This window comes from Syngnathus scovelli, chromosome 16, assembly GCF_024217435.2.
Source record: "Syngnathus scovelli strain Florida chromosome 16, RoL_Ssco_1.2, whole genome shotgun sequence".
Lineage (NCBI taxonomy): Eukaryota > Metazoa > Chordata > Actinopteri > Syngnathiformes > Syngnathidae > Syngnathus > Syngnathus scovelli.
In genome coordinates this window covers 8355020-8371580 of record NC_090862.1, presented here as the reverse complement: position 1 = coordinate 8371580, position 16561 = coordinate 8355020, and the positions used below count along the sequence as shown (strand labels likewise).

At 45.0% G+C, this 16561-nt stretch overlaps 4 protein-coding genes across 7 annotated transcripts; 2 read left to right on the top strand and 2 right to left on the bottom strand.

The window, feature by feature from the left end:
- Positions 1 to 10: 10 nt before the first annotated feature.
- On the bottom strand, positions 11 to 4637 carry nup85 (nucleoporin 85). 3 transcript variants are annotated; one of them, XM_049745826.2, is made up of 19 exons: positions 4201 to 4637; positions 3929 to 4019; positions 3585 to 3741; positions 3443 to 3513; positions 3310 to 3353; positions 3098 to 3161; positions 2889 to 3010; positions 2690 to 2824; positions 2429 to 2551; positions 2194 to 2325; positions 2004 to 2110; positions 1835 to 1918; positions 1692 to 1757; positions 1456 to 1607; positions 1241 to 1358; positions 1020 to 1159; positions 789 to 940; positions 494 to 598; positions 11 to 171 (listed from the first exon to the last, which is right to left on the bottom strand). In XM_049745826.2, the coding sequence occupies exons 1-19, from the start codon at positions 4231 to 4233 to the stop codon at positions 73 to 75; spliced, it is 1995 nt and encodes a 664-aa protein (XP_049601783.1). In that variant the 5' UTR covers positions 4234 to 4637; the 3' UTR covers positions 11 to 72. The 3 variants fall into 3 exon arrangements, with proteins under 3 accessions (XP_049601783.1, XP_049601786.1, XP_049601784.1); XM_049745829.2 differs by having other exon boundaries at positions 1059 to 1159; XM_049745827.2 differs by having other exon boundaries at positions 2889 to 3007.
- A 142-nt stretch (positions 4638 to 4779) lies between these two features.
- On the top strand, positions 4780 to 7857 carry LOC125984051 (small ubiquitin-related modifier 2). The gene is made up of 4 exons (XM_049745849.1): positions 4780 to 4947; positions 5952 to 6083; positions 6340 to 6411; positions 7132 to 7857. The coding sequence occupies exons 1-4, from the start codon at positions 4927 to 4929 to the stop codon at positions 7192 to 7194; spliced, it is 288 nt and encodes a 95-aa protein (XP_049601806.1). The 5' UTR covers positions 4780 to 4926; the 3' UTR covers positions 7195 to 7857.
- A 421-nt stretch (positions 7858 to 8278) lies between these two features.
- On the top strand, positions 8279 to 13256 carry jpt1b (Jupiter microtubule associated homolog 1b). Its single transcript, XM_049745846.2, has 5 exons — positions 8279 to 8486; positions 10256 to 10398; positions 11820 to 11974; positions 12471 to 12501; positions 12753 to 13256. Exons 1-5 carry the CDS (start codon positions 8431 to 8433, stop codon positions 12887 to 12889), a joined length of 522 nt encoding a protein of 173 aa, XP_049601803.1. The 5' UTR covers positions 8279 to 8430; the 3' UTR covers positions 12890 to 13256.
- A 1786-nt stretch (positions 13257 to 15042) lies between these two features.
- On the bottom strand, positions 15043 to 16550 carry si:dkey-66i24.7 (uncharacterized). Of its 2 annotated transcripts, none has more exons than XM_049745845.1 (2): positions 16412 to 16550; positions 15043 to 15707 (listed from the first exon to the last, which is right to left on the bottom strand). In XM_049745845.1, exon 2 carries the CDS (start codon positions 15652 to 15654, stop codon positions 15133 to 15135), a length of 522 nt encoding a protein of 173 aa, XP_049601802.1. In that variant the 5' UTR covers positions 15655 to 15707; positions 16412 to 16550; the 3' UTR covers positions 15043 to 15132. The 2 variants fall into 2 exon arrangements, with proteins under 2 accessions (XP_049601802.1, XP_049601801.1); XM_049745844.2 differs by lacking the exon at positions 16412 to 16550 and adding an exon at positions 16102 to 16317.
- Between the last annotated feature and the right edge of the window lie 11 nt (positions 16551 to 16561).

The window sequence follows — 16561 nt, the reverse complement described above, 5'->3', positions numbered from 1 at the left end:
CCTCACCGGGTTGGTTATCAAACAGGATTTTAATTGGAAATGAATAGAAACGGTAGAAAAAGAGCCGAGTGTTCACATTTGCACTGTGCCTTCGTTGATGATGGCCCTGGCCAAGTTGCGGGCCAGGGCCAGTCTGAGGAGCTCCACTTTGGTCACCTCTAAGTCTTCCTCCTGGAACAGCAAAGACACCCACATGAAGAATAAATGTCCAAATATGGTCAATTTCATTTTTCCCCCACAACTCAATACTATTGGTCTGTCCCCACTTTGGCAGTTATTTGTAAACATGAATAAATTTGAAAAGAATTGGAAATAGCTCAAGAACTCTATTGCATCTTCCTCACAATGTGGAGCCATGCTGCATTATGTCCATTTTAGTCCAAATCTGGGTGCTTTTTAGTCAATAACAATTGAAAATAAGATACATTCGAGTGAGCGTGTTTTGTAAAAGATGAATTTGTGTCGCGCTTTGACACACCGAGGAGACGTGTACCTGCATGGGGGCGTCGGTCGTGGAAGCAGCGGTGGTGGAGTTTGAGGAGGTGAGTTCCTCCAAACAGAAGATAAGCTCATAGGTTTGCTCTGCAGTGAAAATGACCTGAAATTCAGCAGCACAAACCAATGGCATCAATGGATTGAGTTCCCTTTGTGCACATTTTCATAGCCCGAGCGATACGTGAGATGCTGGGGCACAGTTGGTGCCGGCATCTAGCATCTTCGATAGCGGTGAGGTTTCTGAAGACAGCGGTGATATGTTGTAAGCCAGCTAAACGTTTTGCCTTACTGACCTCTTTTTGCTCAAGCAGCGGCAGGGCGTCTGTCAGTAGAGTCATCCAGAAGCTTCTGGGGGCGATCTTGGCAGTCATCAAGGAAAGGAGAAGCTTGGCCGCCTCCCTGAAGTGCTTCTCGCCGTAAAACTTGTGGAACTCACGGTACTTCCCTAAAACAAAGTAAAAAGAAAGGAAAAAACATGTAAAGAAAATTCAAGCGCATACCAGAGCAACATGACACACTCTTACTGGGGTTCGGCCTCCCAGAATGCTTGAGGAAAATCATACCAAGGAATGTAAGCCTGTCACTGAGCAGCATTGCCGAACCTAAATTGTCGATGAGGTCCAGATCGGAAAAGGTCCCTCTGGCAGAGTAATCCTGTAAAAACCTGAGGACGCATGCAGAGGTTCATTAGATGGGTTGAGGTTTTCTGAGAGTGGGGTGGGGTCATCCTGGGGCACAAACAAACCTTTCTGAAATCAAGGTGGCGAAGGCGGCGTCTTTGGCTCTGATGCTCCAGGAGAGAGCGGAACCGAGTCTGTTGTTTCTCAGAGCACGCATGGCCATGATCTTACAAATACTGCGCACTGGGTAAAATAGACACACAAAAATCAGTTCATACTCCAAAGTAATGTTGACATAAGCCACAGTTTGAACATTTCATTCAGTGATTAGCTGCGCTACCTTGCTCCGACATTTGCCGTTGCTCACAGATCCTGAGCACCTTGAGGGCTTTGCGCTCCGTGTCTAAGGGTATGCGCTCCATCTGCAGCTCCAGGTAAACGCGGCCAAACTCGGGGCAGTGGTCAAAGTAGTCCACGGCCAACTGCCACAGACTGAACACAAGAATGACATGTTGAAGAATTCGCTCACTCTGCTAGGATGGCCGACGATGTGGTTGATCATGACGGAGCCTCTACCTATGGTGAGTGAAGAGACCAGATGCGTACTCCAACAGCAGAAACTCTCTCAAATTGGAGCCAAAGCTAAAAAGACAACCAAAAAAAGATTTGATGCAGCTCTGTGATGTGACAACGCCTCTGGTCACTCGTACGGTCCTTACTGCAGATTGTGGGACTGGAGGAGCTGGCAGTGATCAAGTAGATCTGTCAGGTGGGCTACGAACCACCAATTGTTCAGGGCAATGCTGAGGGGACACACAAGGGAGGATTTAATAAAAACATTGAGGCAACAATTTAAAAAAAAAAAGGCACAGTAAATTGAATCACTACCTGCAGTCCTTGATGACCTGATGGATGTCAAACTCAAAAGCAGCTAATAAAATGCTGTCCAAGGCTTCTGGCACGCTCCTGGGGTCTAGAAACATGGTCATGCAGGACTGCAAAGAGCGCACAAACATGTTAGACAGCTGAGATTAAGAAGCGCCATGAATGGCAAATGGTGCCGCTGTCGCGACCGTACCTGTGCGTAGAAATGCAGCTCTGTGGATTTGACTGTGGGGTGGCAGTAGAGCAACCTTGTGACCAGAAAGTGGTACCAGGTGCCAACAAGTTCTTTATGTTCCAGGAAAGTGTCTTTATCTCCTACTAAAATCTGGAATAAAAACATTACAGGGAATTAAATGCCTTTAAGGCACACAGTCAAGACACGAATACTATAGTAGTTACACTTTGTGAAAGGCTGAGGGTGCTCTGACCTTGCATACGAGTTCCAGGTGTGGGTTGCTGGCAAAAGAGTTGTCCTGGAGGCAGCGGTCTACTTCCTCGTGCCAGTGTCGCCACTTGATGTCAAACTCTGTTGACGTCTGGGTGCCACCGGGCTGAAGGAACGTTCAACAAGAGTGGGGATTCTTTCAGTGGTGTTTGAGCATTACAGCCTGGTGGCCAGAAGTGGCCTTCCACAAAACAACGTCCATATAGCCTAAATAAATCAAAAATGAATTTGAGCAAGGTCTTACATGATAGAAGGGCATCTTGCTGAGCAGGTTGTCCATAAGCTTGAACATGCTCCTGGCAGCGGGCTGGAGGTTGGCCTGCTTCAGCAGCAACTGTCTGACTTCCTCCAAACGGCCCTGCAGCACGTAGCCCACCACCTGTGCCACAAAATGCCGTCATAAATCTTTGTGAATTCACAGGCGCATTGCGCACATCACCTACCACGTCCCAGTAGTCACGGTGTTCAGCGGGACTCTCGCTTCGCAGCACGTGCATGGCCTTCTCGTCCACATCGGCCTTGTGCAGCCTCACCCAGTTTAGCAGGTGAAGCAACAGAGGGCCTGCTAAGGAAACAGGCAGAATCGAGAGAAAGGTTGGCTGTAAACATAGAAAAAAGGAGGGGAAAAAAACCTGTTCATAGTGACACTGACCAGCGTCAATGAAGAGCACTTCACAGAGATTCCAGATCAGTTCAATGGCCAACAGGATTGACACCTAATTAAACAGAACAAAAGATTGGGTGGGATTAAAATGCAGTACAAACAGAAATTATATTTTAGAAATCCACTTTATTCATTCTGGGCTTTTTTTTCCAATTATAAAAGAATATTCAGAATGATGCTTGATGAAAAAAAGCACACACCTGATTTCCATATTGTTTGCACACCGCTGAGTCACTGGTATTAACTAATAAAAGGAAGACATTAAAAGAAACCATATATTATCATTGAATAGTTGGTGCTAACAATCCATAACTGTAGTAAGAAAATGCAAACCTGCAACTTGTTGAAGCTCTTCTATACATGCTCGGATTACAGATCTATAATTTTTACTAATGCTGACAAATCTAAGGAGGAAAAAAACATGTTTGACACCATGATTGCAGATGAACAGGATAAGTCACGAGTTGGGACTTACTGGGACTTCTTGTTCTTGCTGGGGATCTCCTCTCGAATTGTTTGGAGGCCAACAAAGATGTGGTGTGACTCATTGAAGAGTTTGCGTAAAATGGGAGAGTAAATGTCTTCGTCCTTCCTGACGTCGTGGATGGAGGAGCTGCATGACCCCAAACCGCCTGCCAACGGAGGTCAGAAGCAAGTAGGCATTGGATAGGATACAACTGACAGAGGCAAAGTATGGCAACGCTGAGCATTTATATTATCAAGAGTCCCAGAATATTTGTTAAATTAATGTATCAGTAATTACCAAATGCCACTCAACATGGGTTTGAATGTAGGTGTGGAGGCTTTTGATATACACACCCGGTTGTTTGTAAAGGGTCTCATACACAAGGATATTTCCGGGACCCCAAGTAAAACCCAAATGTTTCCCATGTCTGGATGTTGGAATATTCTGCAAGGGAAAATAACAGACATGGCATGAACACAACAGAAACAGACATTTGTCATATCTTAACTTGAACTTGTACTCAAGAAACCACATTTTGAGCTGTGTGTAGTTTAAATGGTTTTGCTGGACGTTTACGTCTGACATATCTGAGAGAAGATAAAATGAGAAAAATTAGGTTTCTTACTGTAATTATCGGGTCAACGTCGACCTCCTCCATCCGGGAATAATTTCACCAGTACAATACAATGTGAAATAGTATAGAGAGAGTGAGAAATACACAGATCAAGTACAAATGGAATGGTTTAGCGCGCGCCTGCCATACATCGAAAGGGCCCCGTGATGTCGCCTGATGACGTCAGGACATGGCTGCCCATTCCCATGCCTGATTTTCCATACCCTTTCTGTTCGTAAGCAATCCGAATTTATAAAGCACCGAAATTACACTACGAAACTATTGTCTAGCAAGAACCACACCCGCAGTCTTCAGTTTTATATGAAAGGAAAGGATTTAGGAACACAAAAGTGACGAACATACAATGGCCGTTTTTACGTAGGCGGTAAACAAAGACTGCATTTCATGGAGACACCCGTTGGAATATAGTCGGTCTTGTGTAGTTGGTGCTTTGATTCGGTACATTTACCGCAATCTAAACGCCAACAAAGGAAAAAAACGACATGCGCGTTCACGCGGGGCCAAGAATCTCTGTAACGAGCATCTTGCCTCTCCCGCCCACGCCCGGGCTGGCGTTCACCCTTGTGACTGCCGGTGGCCAATCGGGGCTCACTGTGTCGTGCGCGCACCGTCTCGGGGCCGCGCACGCAGGGTTTGGAAACTTTTAGCGGGAACGAGCACGTGCGCGCACCCGTGTTCTTTGTGTGGCAGCAAAGCGAAAGCGCCAAAAGAGCGACCATGGCTGATGAGAAACCGAAGGTGAGTGCAACTACATCACGCCGCTATCAAATCCGACTTGAATCCACAACGTGGGAGGCGTAGCGGCTCATTTGAAGCGGGAATTTCCACGTGAATTGGTCTCATCTTGTCTAAGTTTTCAAGCGACAACTGAAGTCGTTGAACCGACTTGGATAGACCGGAAGGCTTGTGCACGCGCATCGAGGGGCGCGCGTCCGGCATTTTGTGCTTGAGCACACGGTTTAGCCAACCAGCTGGTGGCACCCGCAGTTCGTGTCTCCATATAACGTTTGCATCCTTTGAGTTGTCGGATCATTGGAAAGGGGAGAAATACTCCCGTGATGGCTACTGGTGTGAAGTAACAAGTACAAATACTCTATTACTGTTTAGGGATTTTTCAGTATTCTGTATTTGTGCAACGAAGTACGAATTCTCCGTAACGGAAAAATACTCCCGTGATGTCCACCGGTGGGAACAAGAACAAATACTCTTATTACTGTATTTAGATTTTTCAGTTTTCTGTATTTGAGCAACGAAGTACTAATTCTCCATTACTGTACTTAACTATATTTTTAATCCATCTCCTTGCATAATGTAGAATGAATATTTTGTTCCTGTTTGTACTTGGGTATATCTTTCAGGTGTATGTACTCTGAATAATGCTAATACTTTGTTACTGTGCTTGGGTATATTTTTCAGGTTTGCTACTGCACTGTGATATTGCAGGCTGTAATTTAGTTGAGTATTTATTTTCTGGTTGAGTTTTTATTTTTCCTTTCTCCATTGAGATCTGTACTTCCTGTACCTTATGTTGGTGGATATTCTTGTTCATCTGGCATGTTTAGGACTGACCAGCCTACTTCTTACTTTGTCAATATGGGCTTGCCACATTGTGACGTAGGAGATTTGGCCGGCCAGACGCCAGCGATGTGCAGGCCAACGGAGAAAGCCTTGCTGGCTGTGAACGCCCACCACTGCAACATAAAAACATCAGTTTTGTGTTTTTTCATGTTTGTGTTCCATAGGAAGGTGTGAAGACAGAAGGTAGTGAACACATCAACCTGAAGGTGGCGGGCCAGGATGGATCCGTCGTGCAGTTCAAGATCAAAAGACACACGGCCCTCAACAAGCTCATGAGGGCCTACTGCGAGAGACAGGTGAGCAGTAATTTATCTGTTAAACGGTTATGATTGTAGGACAATTGGACATCTTTGCATTTTATAATGAGCATAATCTTTTTATACCATTTATTTATATGATCACCCTCCACCGTATGTGAATAAGAAGAATATTTCTGGACACTTCAATAATGTTCCACTTTATACATATATGAGTAATTGCGACATCATTCATCATTTGCTACCATCTAACAACCGTATAAGATTGAAGGTTGACAATGTGTGTGTTTTCCAGGGACTTGCTATGAGGCAAATCCGGTTCAGATTTGATGGACAGCCAATAAACGAGAATGACACCCCATCACAAGTAAGTTTAAGATATTTTAAAAACCAATATGTCATTCAAAGAGGATCTGATGAAGTTCACCCTTGTGCTCCTGGAATCGACTCCACGTGATTTGTTGTTGATGCGTTTGAAGCTTTCATGTCAAGTCTTGGATGAGGGTTGTCCAAAATTTCATGCATTCTTTGCCCGGTTCCCTCAGAGCGGGGAGGGAGGGTCAACTGAGTGTCTCTCCAAGACTCATAATTTGCAAACATGCAGAATCCAAGATATTCTTAAATGGACAAAAGCATTTCTGTGGGCAAGTAGGCCATGTGACAAGAGGAAGGCTTGTAATTATAGTGCAGATCAAGACTTTAGCTTGACCTTTTTCTTCAAACAGCATGTTTGCTCAACATCTTGGTGAATAATGAAAATATACCATATCTGCTTCCGATCACACAACTACATTTCGGATCATTGCGGTTATTACCTTGGCTTATTGGGAGTAATGCACTTAAGGCCTTTATATTTGCATTTGTTTCTAGATTGTCTTTCGTGCAGTGATGGATGATTGTTGTGCCATGCTTGTTTACAGTATATAGAAATGTGTTTCAAGTGTGTGGGAGGGGGTAAACGTGTTTTTTTTTTTTTATGGTCTTATCTTTTATTTTCAAACTTTAGACACCAAACTGAAGCGTTTTTGCAGGTTTCTGCCAAGTTAAAACAAATTAAATTAATGGTTTTATTTGTTCTCGTTCACAGTTGGAAATGGAAGATGAAGACACGATTGACGTGTTCCAACAACAGACAGGAGGAGTGATTTAATCAACCGCCCCCATGTGTCATCTTTCCTCATTTAAAAGAACCGCAGCCTGGCATAAACATCATTCACATCTTGTCCTATCAAAGTTTCAATGACTGCTGTACAGTATTTTCAGTCTTGGCCCTCTTACTTCTGTACTTTTTGTACATAAACCAATCCACTTCGATCTTTAGGATTCAGCCTGTTAAATTGGACTCATTCTCGAATAATAAATATTCCAATCGCCAGGCTCGGTTTGGAGTTTTGCTAGTAAATTGGTTCTAAAGGTGAGTTAAATTGATACTCTCTGCGGTTTTCACATTACTTAAAGAATGTGGTCACAAGGGGCCAAACCACCTGCAAAATTGATTTGTGTTATCAGGTCACCGTGCGTGTTGCCCACTTGAGAGCTGGCCACTCAGAACACGTCAATAAGCGTCTGGGCTTTATCACGCTGTGCAAACAGGCCCAAAATCTCATTTGGTGACCATATGAAAACTAATTGGATTTTTAACTTTATATGGTGGTGAATATGTGGACAATTGCTTTGATTAATCCGTTAACCAGACCAAACGTCATTTTTTTGGGGGGGTAGGGGGAGGAGGATATTTTTTGCTGTCATGCAAACAATCTGTATTGTCTGTTAAGATACCTGTTGAAATAAAGCTATTGTTGTTTTTCCAAAACTCTTATTTTATGATGATCTTTGGTATGAGTAGAAAACTATAACTCAGAGGATATTAGGATATTAATCATATTTGTGAGTTTCCGGTGCCCCGTTGATGATGTGTTATGTTAAATAAACCCTTAAATTATGGGTAATTCTCAGGAAAAGGCTAAAAAAGTGAACTGTGTGTTTGTTTGTTTTTATAAATAAAGATATGCAAACTCGAGAACTCAACTCAACCCCTCTAACCTTAGAACTGTGAGACAATTTTAGAGCTTAAGTTTTGTAACAATGAAATTGCTATAAGAAAATGGCCCTTATCGCTCATGCTGCCATCAAGAGAGGTGAGTTCCGTGTTTTTCATCCAATGACAGATGAGTGACACGAAGTTCCGTCCAATCAGAGCCAGCAGAATAACAGTGGGAGAGGCTATGCTTTGCCGTTACCGAAGCAGCTCTTCTCATCGCACGGGCGGCGTCAGGCTTTCCACATCGTCGGGTGGAGACCACCGCATTTGATCCCCCCTGGCCGTTGCCTCCCCCCAACCCCTTCGCTATTTGTCGCTTCGAATTCACTGAAATAGCCAACGAAGATGACCACCACCACCAACTTCCAAGGAATGGAGCCCGGTGCCAAAAGCAGTTCCAGGTAAATGGCAGCTTTGAATCTATTCGGTAACGGCAAACAAAAGGAGCGGATGCGGCTAACAAAACCGCCTCCTTTTTCTTCCCGAGAAGCTAAGACGCTAACCGCCGCTAGCCTGCTGCTGCTGGGAGATTCTTGTGCCTTGAGCTCATCTGTCACACAATCTTGCTAATTAAGTTAATCTGATGCGCCGTTTGGACTTTAGCTGCACCGCATGGGGGTCATTCTGTCTGGGCTTTGTTCGATGATTAGGTGGCTGAGTTTAAGAGAGGCAATAAGTTGAGAAAAAAAATGAAAATATTCACGTTTTCTTATATAAGTGACGCTTAAGTGAAGAGGCCTAGTAACTTTGTAACCCCTCTCATGTGACTGCAACAGTTACTTCCCAATATAATTGTAGCTTTAATAGTGCTGAGAAAACGGGATTATTCTTCTGGATCTGTAAATGTTGATAATGTAGAAGTAATTCATTGACCATTTCAAGTGAAAGACAAGTGAGTGCGTTTAAAAGTTCAATTTGTGAGTAAGCCCCACTGCAGTCTGCTGCGCTATTCATCGGAAAGGTATGCAGTCCTATCATAGCTGGAAGTCATGAATCTCGCCTTCTCGCCTCCCACTTGGCCCACAAAACAATGTAAAGAAAATGTGCTGTCTCGGTGCATGGACAAGGCGGGGCTGGGGGGCTATGAATCGGACATTTTAATCAGATTTTGGGAGAGGTGAGCAAATGTGTGTCAGTCATCAAGCGTTTTTGATCAGGCATGTGTCGAAGGGTGTGTGTGTGTGGGGGGGGGGGGTGCTTAGGCGGGGAAGGATGTGGGCGGCGGGTTAACTAAGCCTCCTAAATCTCCCCTTCAAATCTTTGCTCTCGCTCCTCGAAAGTTTAATTATTCACTGCTCATCTTTGCAACTGATGGGTCTGAAGGGTCTCCTTCCAGACGCAATCAGGCAACCTGAGCGAGGCTCACGTCTCACCCGGACCCCAAAATCAAGCAGCCAGCCGCCTTATCGAGCTAGCCGTCCATGGCCCCGCAAACGTCCTTTTAGCCCTCACTTGTTAAAGCCGCTTCACATCTGTGTCATTTGCGACGTGATTCTAGGGTGGGGTCGGCTGCCAGGCCGCTTAAAGCCTCCCCCTCGCTCTCGCTCGCTTGCTCTGTGTGTGTGCGTGGAAAGCATGAGCTCATCCCCTGGCCGGCTAGGTGAGTTCCACTTTAGCTTTTCCCACACAAGCCAAGCGGGACAGACGCTTGATCGACAACGCACATTTGCCCTCGTTCCATATTGGCCGGCGGAGCCTTGGACAGCTGCTCAGTGTGTCAGCTGGTGGAGGAGAGAGCAAAGAAAAAAAAAAAAAAAAGAGGGAGGGGTCCAGTCGGCCTTTTTGTCCTTTGCCACAACTAGAAAAAAGCCTTCTTCCTTATTATCGTCTTCCTTTTGTTCAACTTGTGGTGCAAAGATACTTTGCTTACCAAGTCTATTCATCCGGTGACATACATAACGTCGACTTTTGACCTGAGTTGAGTCACGTTAACCCACAAGAGAACATTGCATTCAATGCAGCCATTCAATAATGAAGATAACCGCCCTCGCGTGTCTCAGAGAAAAAAAAAAAATCTGTGTGTGTGGGGGGAGTGTCACATCCACATGTACTTGAAGCATTTGCTACAAAGTAAAGAGAATTATTTGACTGTTGGGAATTAAATTGATACAATTTGACCTAAAAAGTCAGATGGCTGCATTAAAAGTGAGATGGTCCGGCTCTTTCCTAGGGTGCTCCGACCGCCAGGCGGCGCCTCCAACTTCTCCTTTGGCACGGACGAAAACACCACTCCGCAGCGCAAGAACAAGATGGCCTCCAGCATCTTTGCAGAACCTGACGACCCGCATGCCCACCGGAGGAACAACCCACCCAGTCAGTTCCTTTTTGGTGTCCTCTTTTCACGTTTCGATGTGCTGCGCTTTCAGTGTTGGAAAAATGACAAAAGGATTTTCCATCCAAGTAGTCAGAACATTCCACTGCTCTAATAGCAGAAGTGCAATTCTGCAATTTTTGAGTAATTTGACCCGTGGCTTTGTTATTGGGGGATTAGATCAGGCCCGAATGGAAAGAAACGGTTCTGTTCAAGTTTGGGCCTTGTCGAGACCTGAGCCAGACTTCAACGACAAAAGGCCACGTCAGCTCGTGGTGGTCTGTTTGCTTCCAAGAAAGCAGGTAAAATGTTTTGCGTGACCTTTTGGTGGCACGCTGTTGTTTTTCCAGTTTTGCCGTGTTTATCTGTCAGCTAGAGTCACATGTTTTCACTCCCAACTTATTTGCAGACGTCGCGTCTGCTCGTTTGCTGTGGCGTTACCTTGACTTCGGATGCAAACACGTTTGGGCTTTTTTTTTTTTTTTTTTTTTTTTTTTTTTTTTTTTTAACTGTCCAGATTTTCAGTCATGAGCTGACATCGTGCGACACAACTCCTGCAGAGAGAGGGAATATTTATATTGAAGACGTTTGCAGCACTTGACATCGCTTGGTCATGCGTAAAAATAAGAGACGAGGTGGGGTCAGACCAAGAGTATCAATTTGTAGAATATCTTAAATTGACTATATTTGGCCGACATGCTGGCCCCTTCTTGGGAACGGAACGGACCTTCCTCCTGCTGGCTTTGTTGGACGAGGGTGAAGGCCAAGTGGAGGCCAGCCTTCCTGTGTTACTTCCGATCGACCGGCGCAAGTGCTAGATGTTTATTTGTATGAATGCATTTGCGTTGACTTTCCCCCGTTTGTCAAACGGTTGGACAAACGTTGCTTGTCGTGAGCCCGCCGTGTGCCGAACAGCTTGACTCGGTCCACGCGGCTTACATTTTGCCAGACTTGGAGACACTTTTTTGTTTTTCCTGAATAACACTGAGCGATTGTAGTCAGCCTCTTAATTTCCAGCACAGTGTGTACGATGTGACGCGTTACCAAAATAAACGCTCGAGAGGCGCCCCCGGCTCCCGAGCACTTGAACGCTGATGCCGATGCACGACGTGTTCAGCCGCTGCTGAGTTGTGCGTGACGGTTGCTAACTTTAGAGCAGCTGTTGGACCAGCTGCTCAACTGAAGCAAATATCTTCAGGACGAAACATTCTCACAACCTTCATCAGACTCCATCGACAGTATTTGTCGAGTCACAGCTCACGATGGGCTGAAACGGATCACTGTCCTTTCACAGGGTCAATTTCAACGCTGTAATTTGTTTGTCTTCCACTAACACTTTCAAGTCCATCGCTCGCAACATGCTTTTGTGCTTCCCCAAATACTCCGGCTTTTTGTCTGATGACTTTTCGGTTCCCTCGGCCAGGTGCCGCCGACGCTGCGGCAGGCACCCTGTGCGGGGAGCACTCGGCCCCACTGAGACGGTGCCAGCAGCCTATTCTGTTCCCCAAGAACCCTCAGCCGGAGCTCACCACCATCCACAACTCTGGAGCCGCTTTGGTGTGGAACCAAAGACAAGAGGTTAGTTAATGCGCCACCGATAGTTAATGTGCCACGAGACCAACGCTGTTAAAAATTAGTTTCACGACAGGCCACATTGTCACCAAGCCCTTACGTCATGTTTACAAAAGGTTTAGAATTGTCAAACGATGGCACAAAGTGTTTGCAAAGCACTACTTGTGTCCAAATGATGCTTGCTTGGACATAGTTGCAGATCTGCCAACCGTTGAACAATTGGCCCCATTTTGCACTGACGAGATGACGAGAAGCCGCTGAAATGCAAGTTGACAGTCAGAGGCGACTTGTGTGTACATGTCGAGTTTTGCCTCAAGGCGGTTGAGCCTCTCTTTTTTTTTTCCCCTTTCCCGTGCTGAAAGGCCAGCGCTTCAGCTGTCCTGCTAATTATGTCACATGATGACAGGGTGTTGTCCCGAGTCTGGATCAACAGGCCGCAGTTAAACGGGTCGCTTTGCTTTATGTTTGCCGCCGTTCATGTTTTCTCGTGTTTTTGTGACAGGAGGAGGACGGCCAAGAAGCAGCAAACAATGGTGAGTGAGCATCTTGACGTTGGCAACACGTCTACGCATGAAAATGTATCTGCCGGCATGTCAGCATTTTGTGCACTTCCGTTTTATGGTTGCTTTGTTCTTGTTTTTCTGTTTTTAAAAGGCAAGCATAGGCTCAAATCAAACAGCTCGATGTTGATGATGATGATGATATAGAGAAGGGCTTCAGATGATCAAAGAAGTGGCATGGCAAGTGTTTGGTTGTGAGCGCATTGCCGTCCGTCTCTTGACAGAGTGTCCCGACAACGAGGAGGCGGAGCAGGAGCAACAGCGGGCGCCACAACCGGCCGCCCCATCGGGAAGTGCCAACTCCTCTGCGGGCAGCCGAAGAAACCCACCCGGTGGCAAGTCCAGCCTCATCCTGGGTTGAGAGACCCCCATCCTCTTCTTTCATTATTTTTTTTTTATTTTTGAAAGATGAATCCCCCCTGTCACTCTCTTCCTCGCCATCGAGCTGTCCCTTCTGTGCCGCTCATGTCCACCTCGGCTCTAACTTCAACTTGTCCTTTTCCTCCTTTTTTCTATTAAAGAACTGTCGATAAAAGCACTTTACGTATCTCTGTGCCCTCCTTCCTGTCCGTTGGAGCCCGTCCCATAGAGGGCATTGCGCCTGACGGGGAAGGGAAGACATTTAGCTCGTACCCCGTCCCGTTTGTCCATGTTGTAAATGCTAAAAAAAAAGAAAACAAAACTGAAATGTTACGTGAATTTCTAAATACAATAAAGATTGATATGAATTTGCTCTTATTTACTTCTTTATTCCTACTAAATTTGAAAAAAATTCCATTCAAATACACTTATCTTGCAGTCGCGTCTCGTGTCCGAAGACATGCGACAGACTTGTGGCCCTCCTTGTGGCCCTCCTTGACATGATTGCTGTTCTGGGAGTGTGTGTTTTATTGCGGCACTGCTGCGGTTTGTACGACATGCAAGGAAAACGCAGCTCTCTTGGAGGCTTTGCTTTATTTGGAAGCCAAGCACTCGCTCGCCTTGGCCTCGATCCTTTGGCTTCTTTAGCACCGTTAGCATCCACAACAGTGGTGACGATTTTTGTGACATTACATCTCATCCAGCTTACTCTACTTTTGTTTGTTTTGTTCTTTACACTCGAGATTTACATTCAACAGTGTTCATTATAGATTCAAAATTGACCTTTAATCTTTGCACAACAGCCATCTTAAAGATTTTAACGGGCATTTTTCCACCAAATGTCTGAGCTCGCTCAGGTAAAAGGTCTGATTGTGTGACTGCTCTAGTCCGTGACTAAAAATGGTGATTTACTGGATTGTTAATTTGAAGTTGGGTAATCTCCTTTTAGGGATAAAAAGAAGGAATCATCACAGTGGGATGATATCTTTGAAGATAAGACGGTAAGCTTTCCATCATGGAATTAGACATTTGGCCAAGTTAGATGGATCTTCCCTCCCAACCTGGAATTACAATTACAATGGTTGGAGGCTGAGCTGGCTGCGCTTACAGCCTGAGAGGCACGCGGGGGTCACTCGGGATCAACAAAAGCACTTCCTGTCCTGGAGACGTGCCGGCATAACTCCGAGCCGAGGCAATGGATGAGTTTCAGTCAGTCGGAACCCACATGGGAAAGTCTGACTTTTTTAAAAATATATTTTTATCGTACAAAGATTGCTGTTTTTCTTCTGGAGGCTTACACATTATAGTAACAAAATGAGATTTATACTTGATTACTTTCCATCAATGCCAATCAATATCCTCCCCGAGTCATAACGGCACTGACTCAGCAAACTGACCTCTCACTGGGCGGAAGCTGAAAACAGGATGTGATGATGGCTAAATGGACGGGCAGCTGCGGTTCTTTTGCGAGACGGCCAGGGGAAAGGCACCAGTCTGCTCCCACAGGAAGCAGGAAGTAATGCCGCTTTAATTGCTCTCAAAAGAGTCGTAACTCAAAGAGGAAATGTGTTTATGCCAGTGGCAGGCCTCGCATTTGGTGCCTGGGCCCGCAAGGCCTTTCTATTTGTAGTCACTTTGGTGACAAACAGAACTCGAATCATCACTGTTGCCACACTCATCTTGAAAAAGTAAGTGTTACCTCCTTAATTGAAACTAGTGACTCAACGCTTTGTCATGTTTTTGTCATTGTTGTAGTGTAATATTGTGAGCTGCGATTTTCTGTGTCATTTGCTCTGTCGTCTATAGAAGGCGCTGTTGCTTCGAATTGTATTTTACGATTGCACAATATGTATATATATGTGTGTGTGTGTGTATGTATGTATGTATATGTATGTATATATATATATATACATATATAAGTATGTATGCGTGTATATATATATATATATATATGTATTATTGCATGTATTTCATACAAAGAGTACAACACTATAATTTACATAATAGTAGGAAGCACCTACGACTGATAGTTTTGTATCAAAACTCACAGGAAACATTCCTAAATGTTTGAACAGAATCTGAAGAGGATTAAGTTGCATGATTAATAGAGTTCAGAGGGGAAAAAGTTGTATTTTTGAGTAAAAGTCTTAACAGTTGCGATAAAATCCTACTTTTTATTCAAGGAAAAATAAAGTATAGTAATTTTGTGTGCAGTGTCATCTCCACATGAGTCGATCTGTTTCTTTATGAGCTTTCTTTGTCTTTCTGGGCCAGGCTGGCGATGGCGTGGGCCAGGTTGTTGATGGCTTCAATCTTCCTCTCTTCGAGTGCTTTCTGCTGGGCCCACATCCTCAACTTCCTCTCCTGCAGCTCCATGTACAGCTGCAGGACGTCCTGCGGCGGCCTCGGACCACATGGTGTTGAGGAAATCGCAGTGGGAGGCAACGGCAGAATGGGCGTGAATCTCTTGCTGCTTGCCTTGGTCTTGTCCATCTTGGAACCCCGTCCAGCCGGTGCGTCTTTCCCCAGGACTCGGTGCATGGGCCCAAAAAACTCCCAATGGACGGCAGCCTGCCCCAGCCTCTTGGCCCGCTCGGCATTCTTTCTGTAGGTGGTCAGCATGTTCCTCCATTTCAGGTCGCACTCGTGGGCCTTGACATCCACGTTGGCTGCTCCCTTCTCCCTCAGGCGGGCATTGACACCCTCGGCCACCGTCTCCCAAAGTTTCTTCTTCTTGCACACGGGCTGTTCAAAAGCCTGGTCCATTTCCAGACGGGTGTTGACCAGATGCCACGTCGCCTGGAGGGTCCATATGAACTCTAAAAGGGGCAAGAAAATTTGAAATTATTTTGACTTCCCTCGCCCCTGCCACTTCATCTAGCTGTTCCAGTGGGGTCCCAAAGCATTCTCAGGCCCCAGGAGAAATGTTAAAAACCTTTTCTTTGTATTATATTTGGGTATCCTGAACATAACTTATTTTGAATAATGTAGTGAATTTTTAAATGAGTTTTTTAATTAGAATAAATCAATCAATCAGCCCTAATATTTAATTTTTAGAAAGTTTTAATAGTTTCATAATTTGTTTAATAGTTTCATAATTTGTACTGTTGTGAAATCTAATATCAGTCATATCCAGTGATTTTGTTTTTCGCTTGCCCACTCCTCCTCCTCATCGATGCTTCGATGAAATAAAAACTTCAACAAGATACCAACCCGCTTTGGTTTCTTCGGCGTCCACCATGGACACTGCCGCTTCCTTCTCCTCCATTGTCTACCTTTGAATAACAATTGTTTCGGTTGTCTCCGTATTGTTGCAAAATCACAAGCATTTCGGTGAATGCGATGTCTCCATCGTGGAGATTAACAACCCCTTGGTTATAATGTCCTTCTTGCATTGGACAATCCGGGTTTACGACAAAACACTTGGCAGCTCAGGGAAATGTAGTCTATTTTATTCCACACACAGTCGAACTGAATGGTGTTATTGACATGAATAAAACTACAATCCCGAGAGGCCACGTACCGTATAATGTTAGCGTTGCAACTCGGTTTGTAGTTTCGTCAAGCTGTAAACGTACAATAGAAAGCGACTCGGCGTGATGGTTGGACTACAACTCCCAGCATTTATTAAACCGAGTCCTCCTCCGCGCTCCCTGCTTCTTTCCCAGAGCGC

What these genes read in the sequence shown, in the direction of transcription:
- nup85 (XM_049745826.2), bottom strand. Translation starts at nt 4,233, where the DNA reads ATGGAGGAGGTCGACGTTGACCCGATAATTACA. An exon ending in AGAGCTTCAACAAGTTGCAG is followed by an intron (nt 3,354 to 3,442) that starts GTTTGCATTTTC and finishes TCCTTTTATTAG; the next exon opens with TTAATACCAGTGACTCAGCG. An exon ending in GCCACCTTGATTTCAGAAAG is followed by an intron (nt 1,160 to 1,240) that starts GTTTGTTTGTGC and finishes ATGCGTCCTCAG; the next exon opens with GTTTTTACAGGATTACTCTG.
- LOC125984051 (XM_049745849.1), top strand. Translation starts at nt 4,927, where the DNA reads ATGGCTGATGAGAAACCGAAG. An exon ending in TGGCTGATGAGAAACCGAAG is followed by an intron (nt 4,948 to 5,951) that starts GTGAGTGCAACT and finishes TGTGTTCCATAG; the next exon opens with GAAGGTGTGAAGACAGAAGG. An exon ending in GGGCCTACTGCGAGAGACAG is followed by an intron (nt 6,084 to 6,339) that starts GTGAGCAGTAAT and finishes TGTGTTTTCCAG; the next exon opens with GGACTTGCTATGAGGCAAAT.
- jpt1b (XM_049745846.2), top strand. Translation starts at nt 8,431, where the DNA reads ATGACCACCACCACCAACTTCCAAGGAATGGAGCCCGGTGCCAAAAGC. An exon ending in CCGGAGGAACAACCCACCCA is followed by an intron (nt 10,399 to 11,819) that starts GTCAGTTCCTTT and finishes TCCCTCGGCCAG; the next exon opens with GTGCCGCCGACGCTGCGGCA. An exon ending in TGTGGAACCAAAGACAAGAG is followed by an intron (nt 11,975 to 12,470) that starts GTTAGTTAATGC and finishes TTTTTGTGACAG; the next exon opens with GAGGAGGACGGCCAAGAAGC.
- si:dkey-66i24.7 (XM_049745844.2), bottom strand. Translation starts at nt 16,156, where the DNA reads ATGGAGGAGAAGGAAGCGGCAGTGTCCATGGTGGACGCCGAAGAAACC. An exon ending in CGCCGAAGAAACCAAAGCGG is followed by an intron (nt 15,708 to 16,101) that starts GTTGGTATCTTG and finishes TGCCCCTTTTAG; the next exon opens with AGTTCATATGGACCCTCCAG.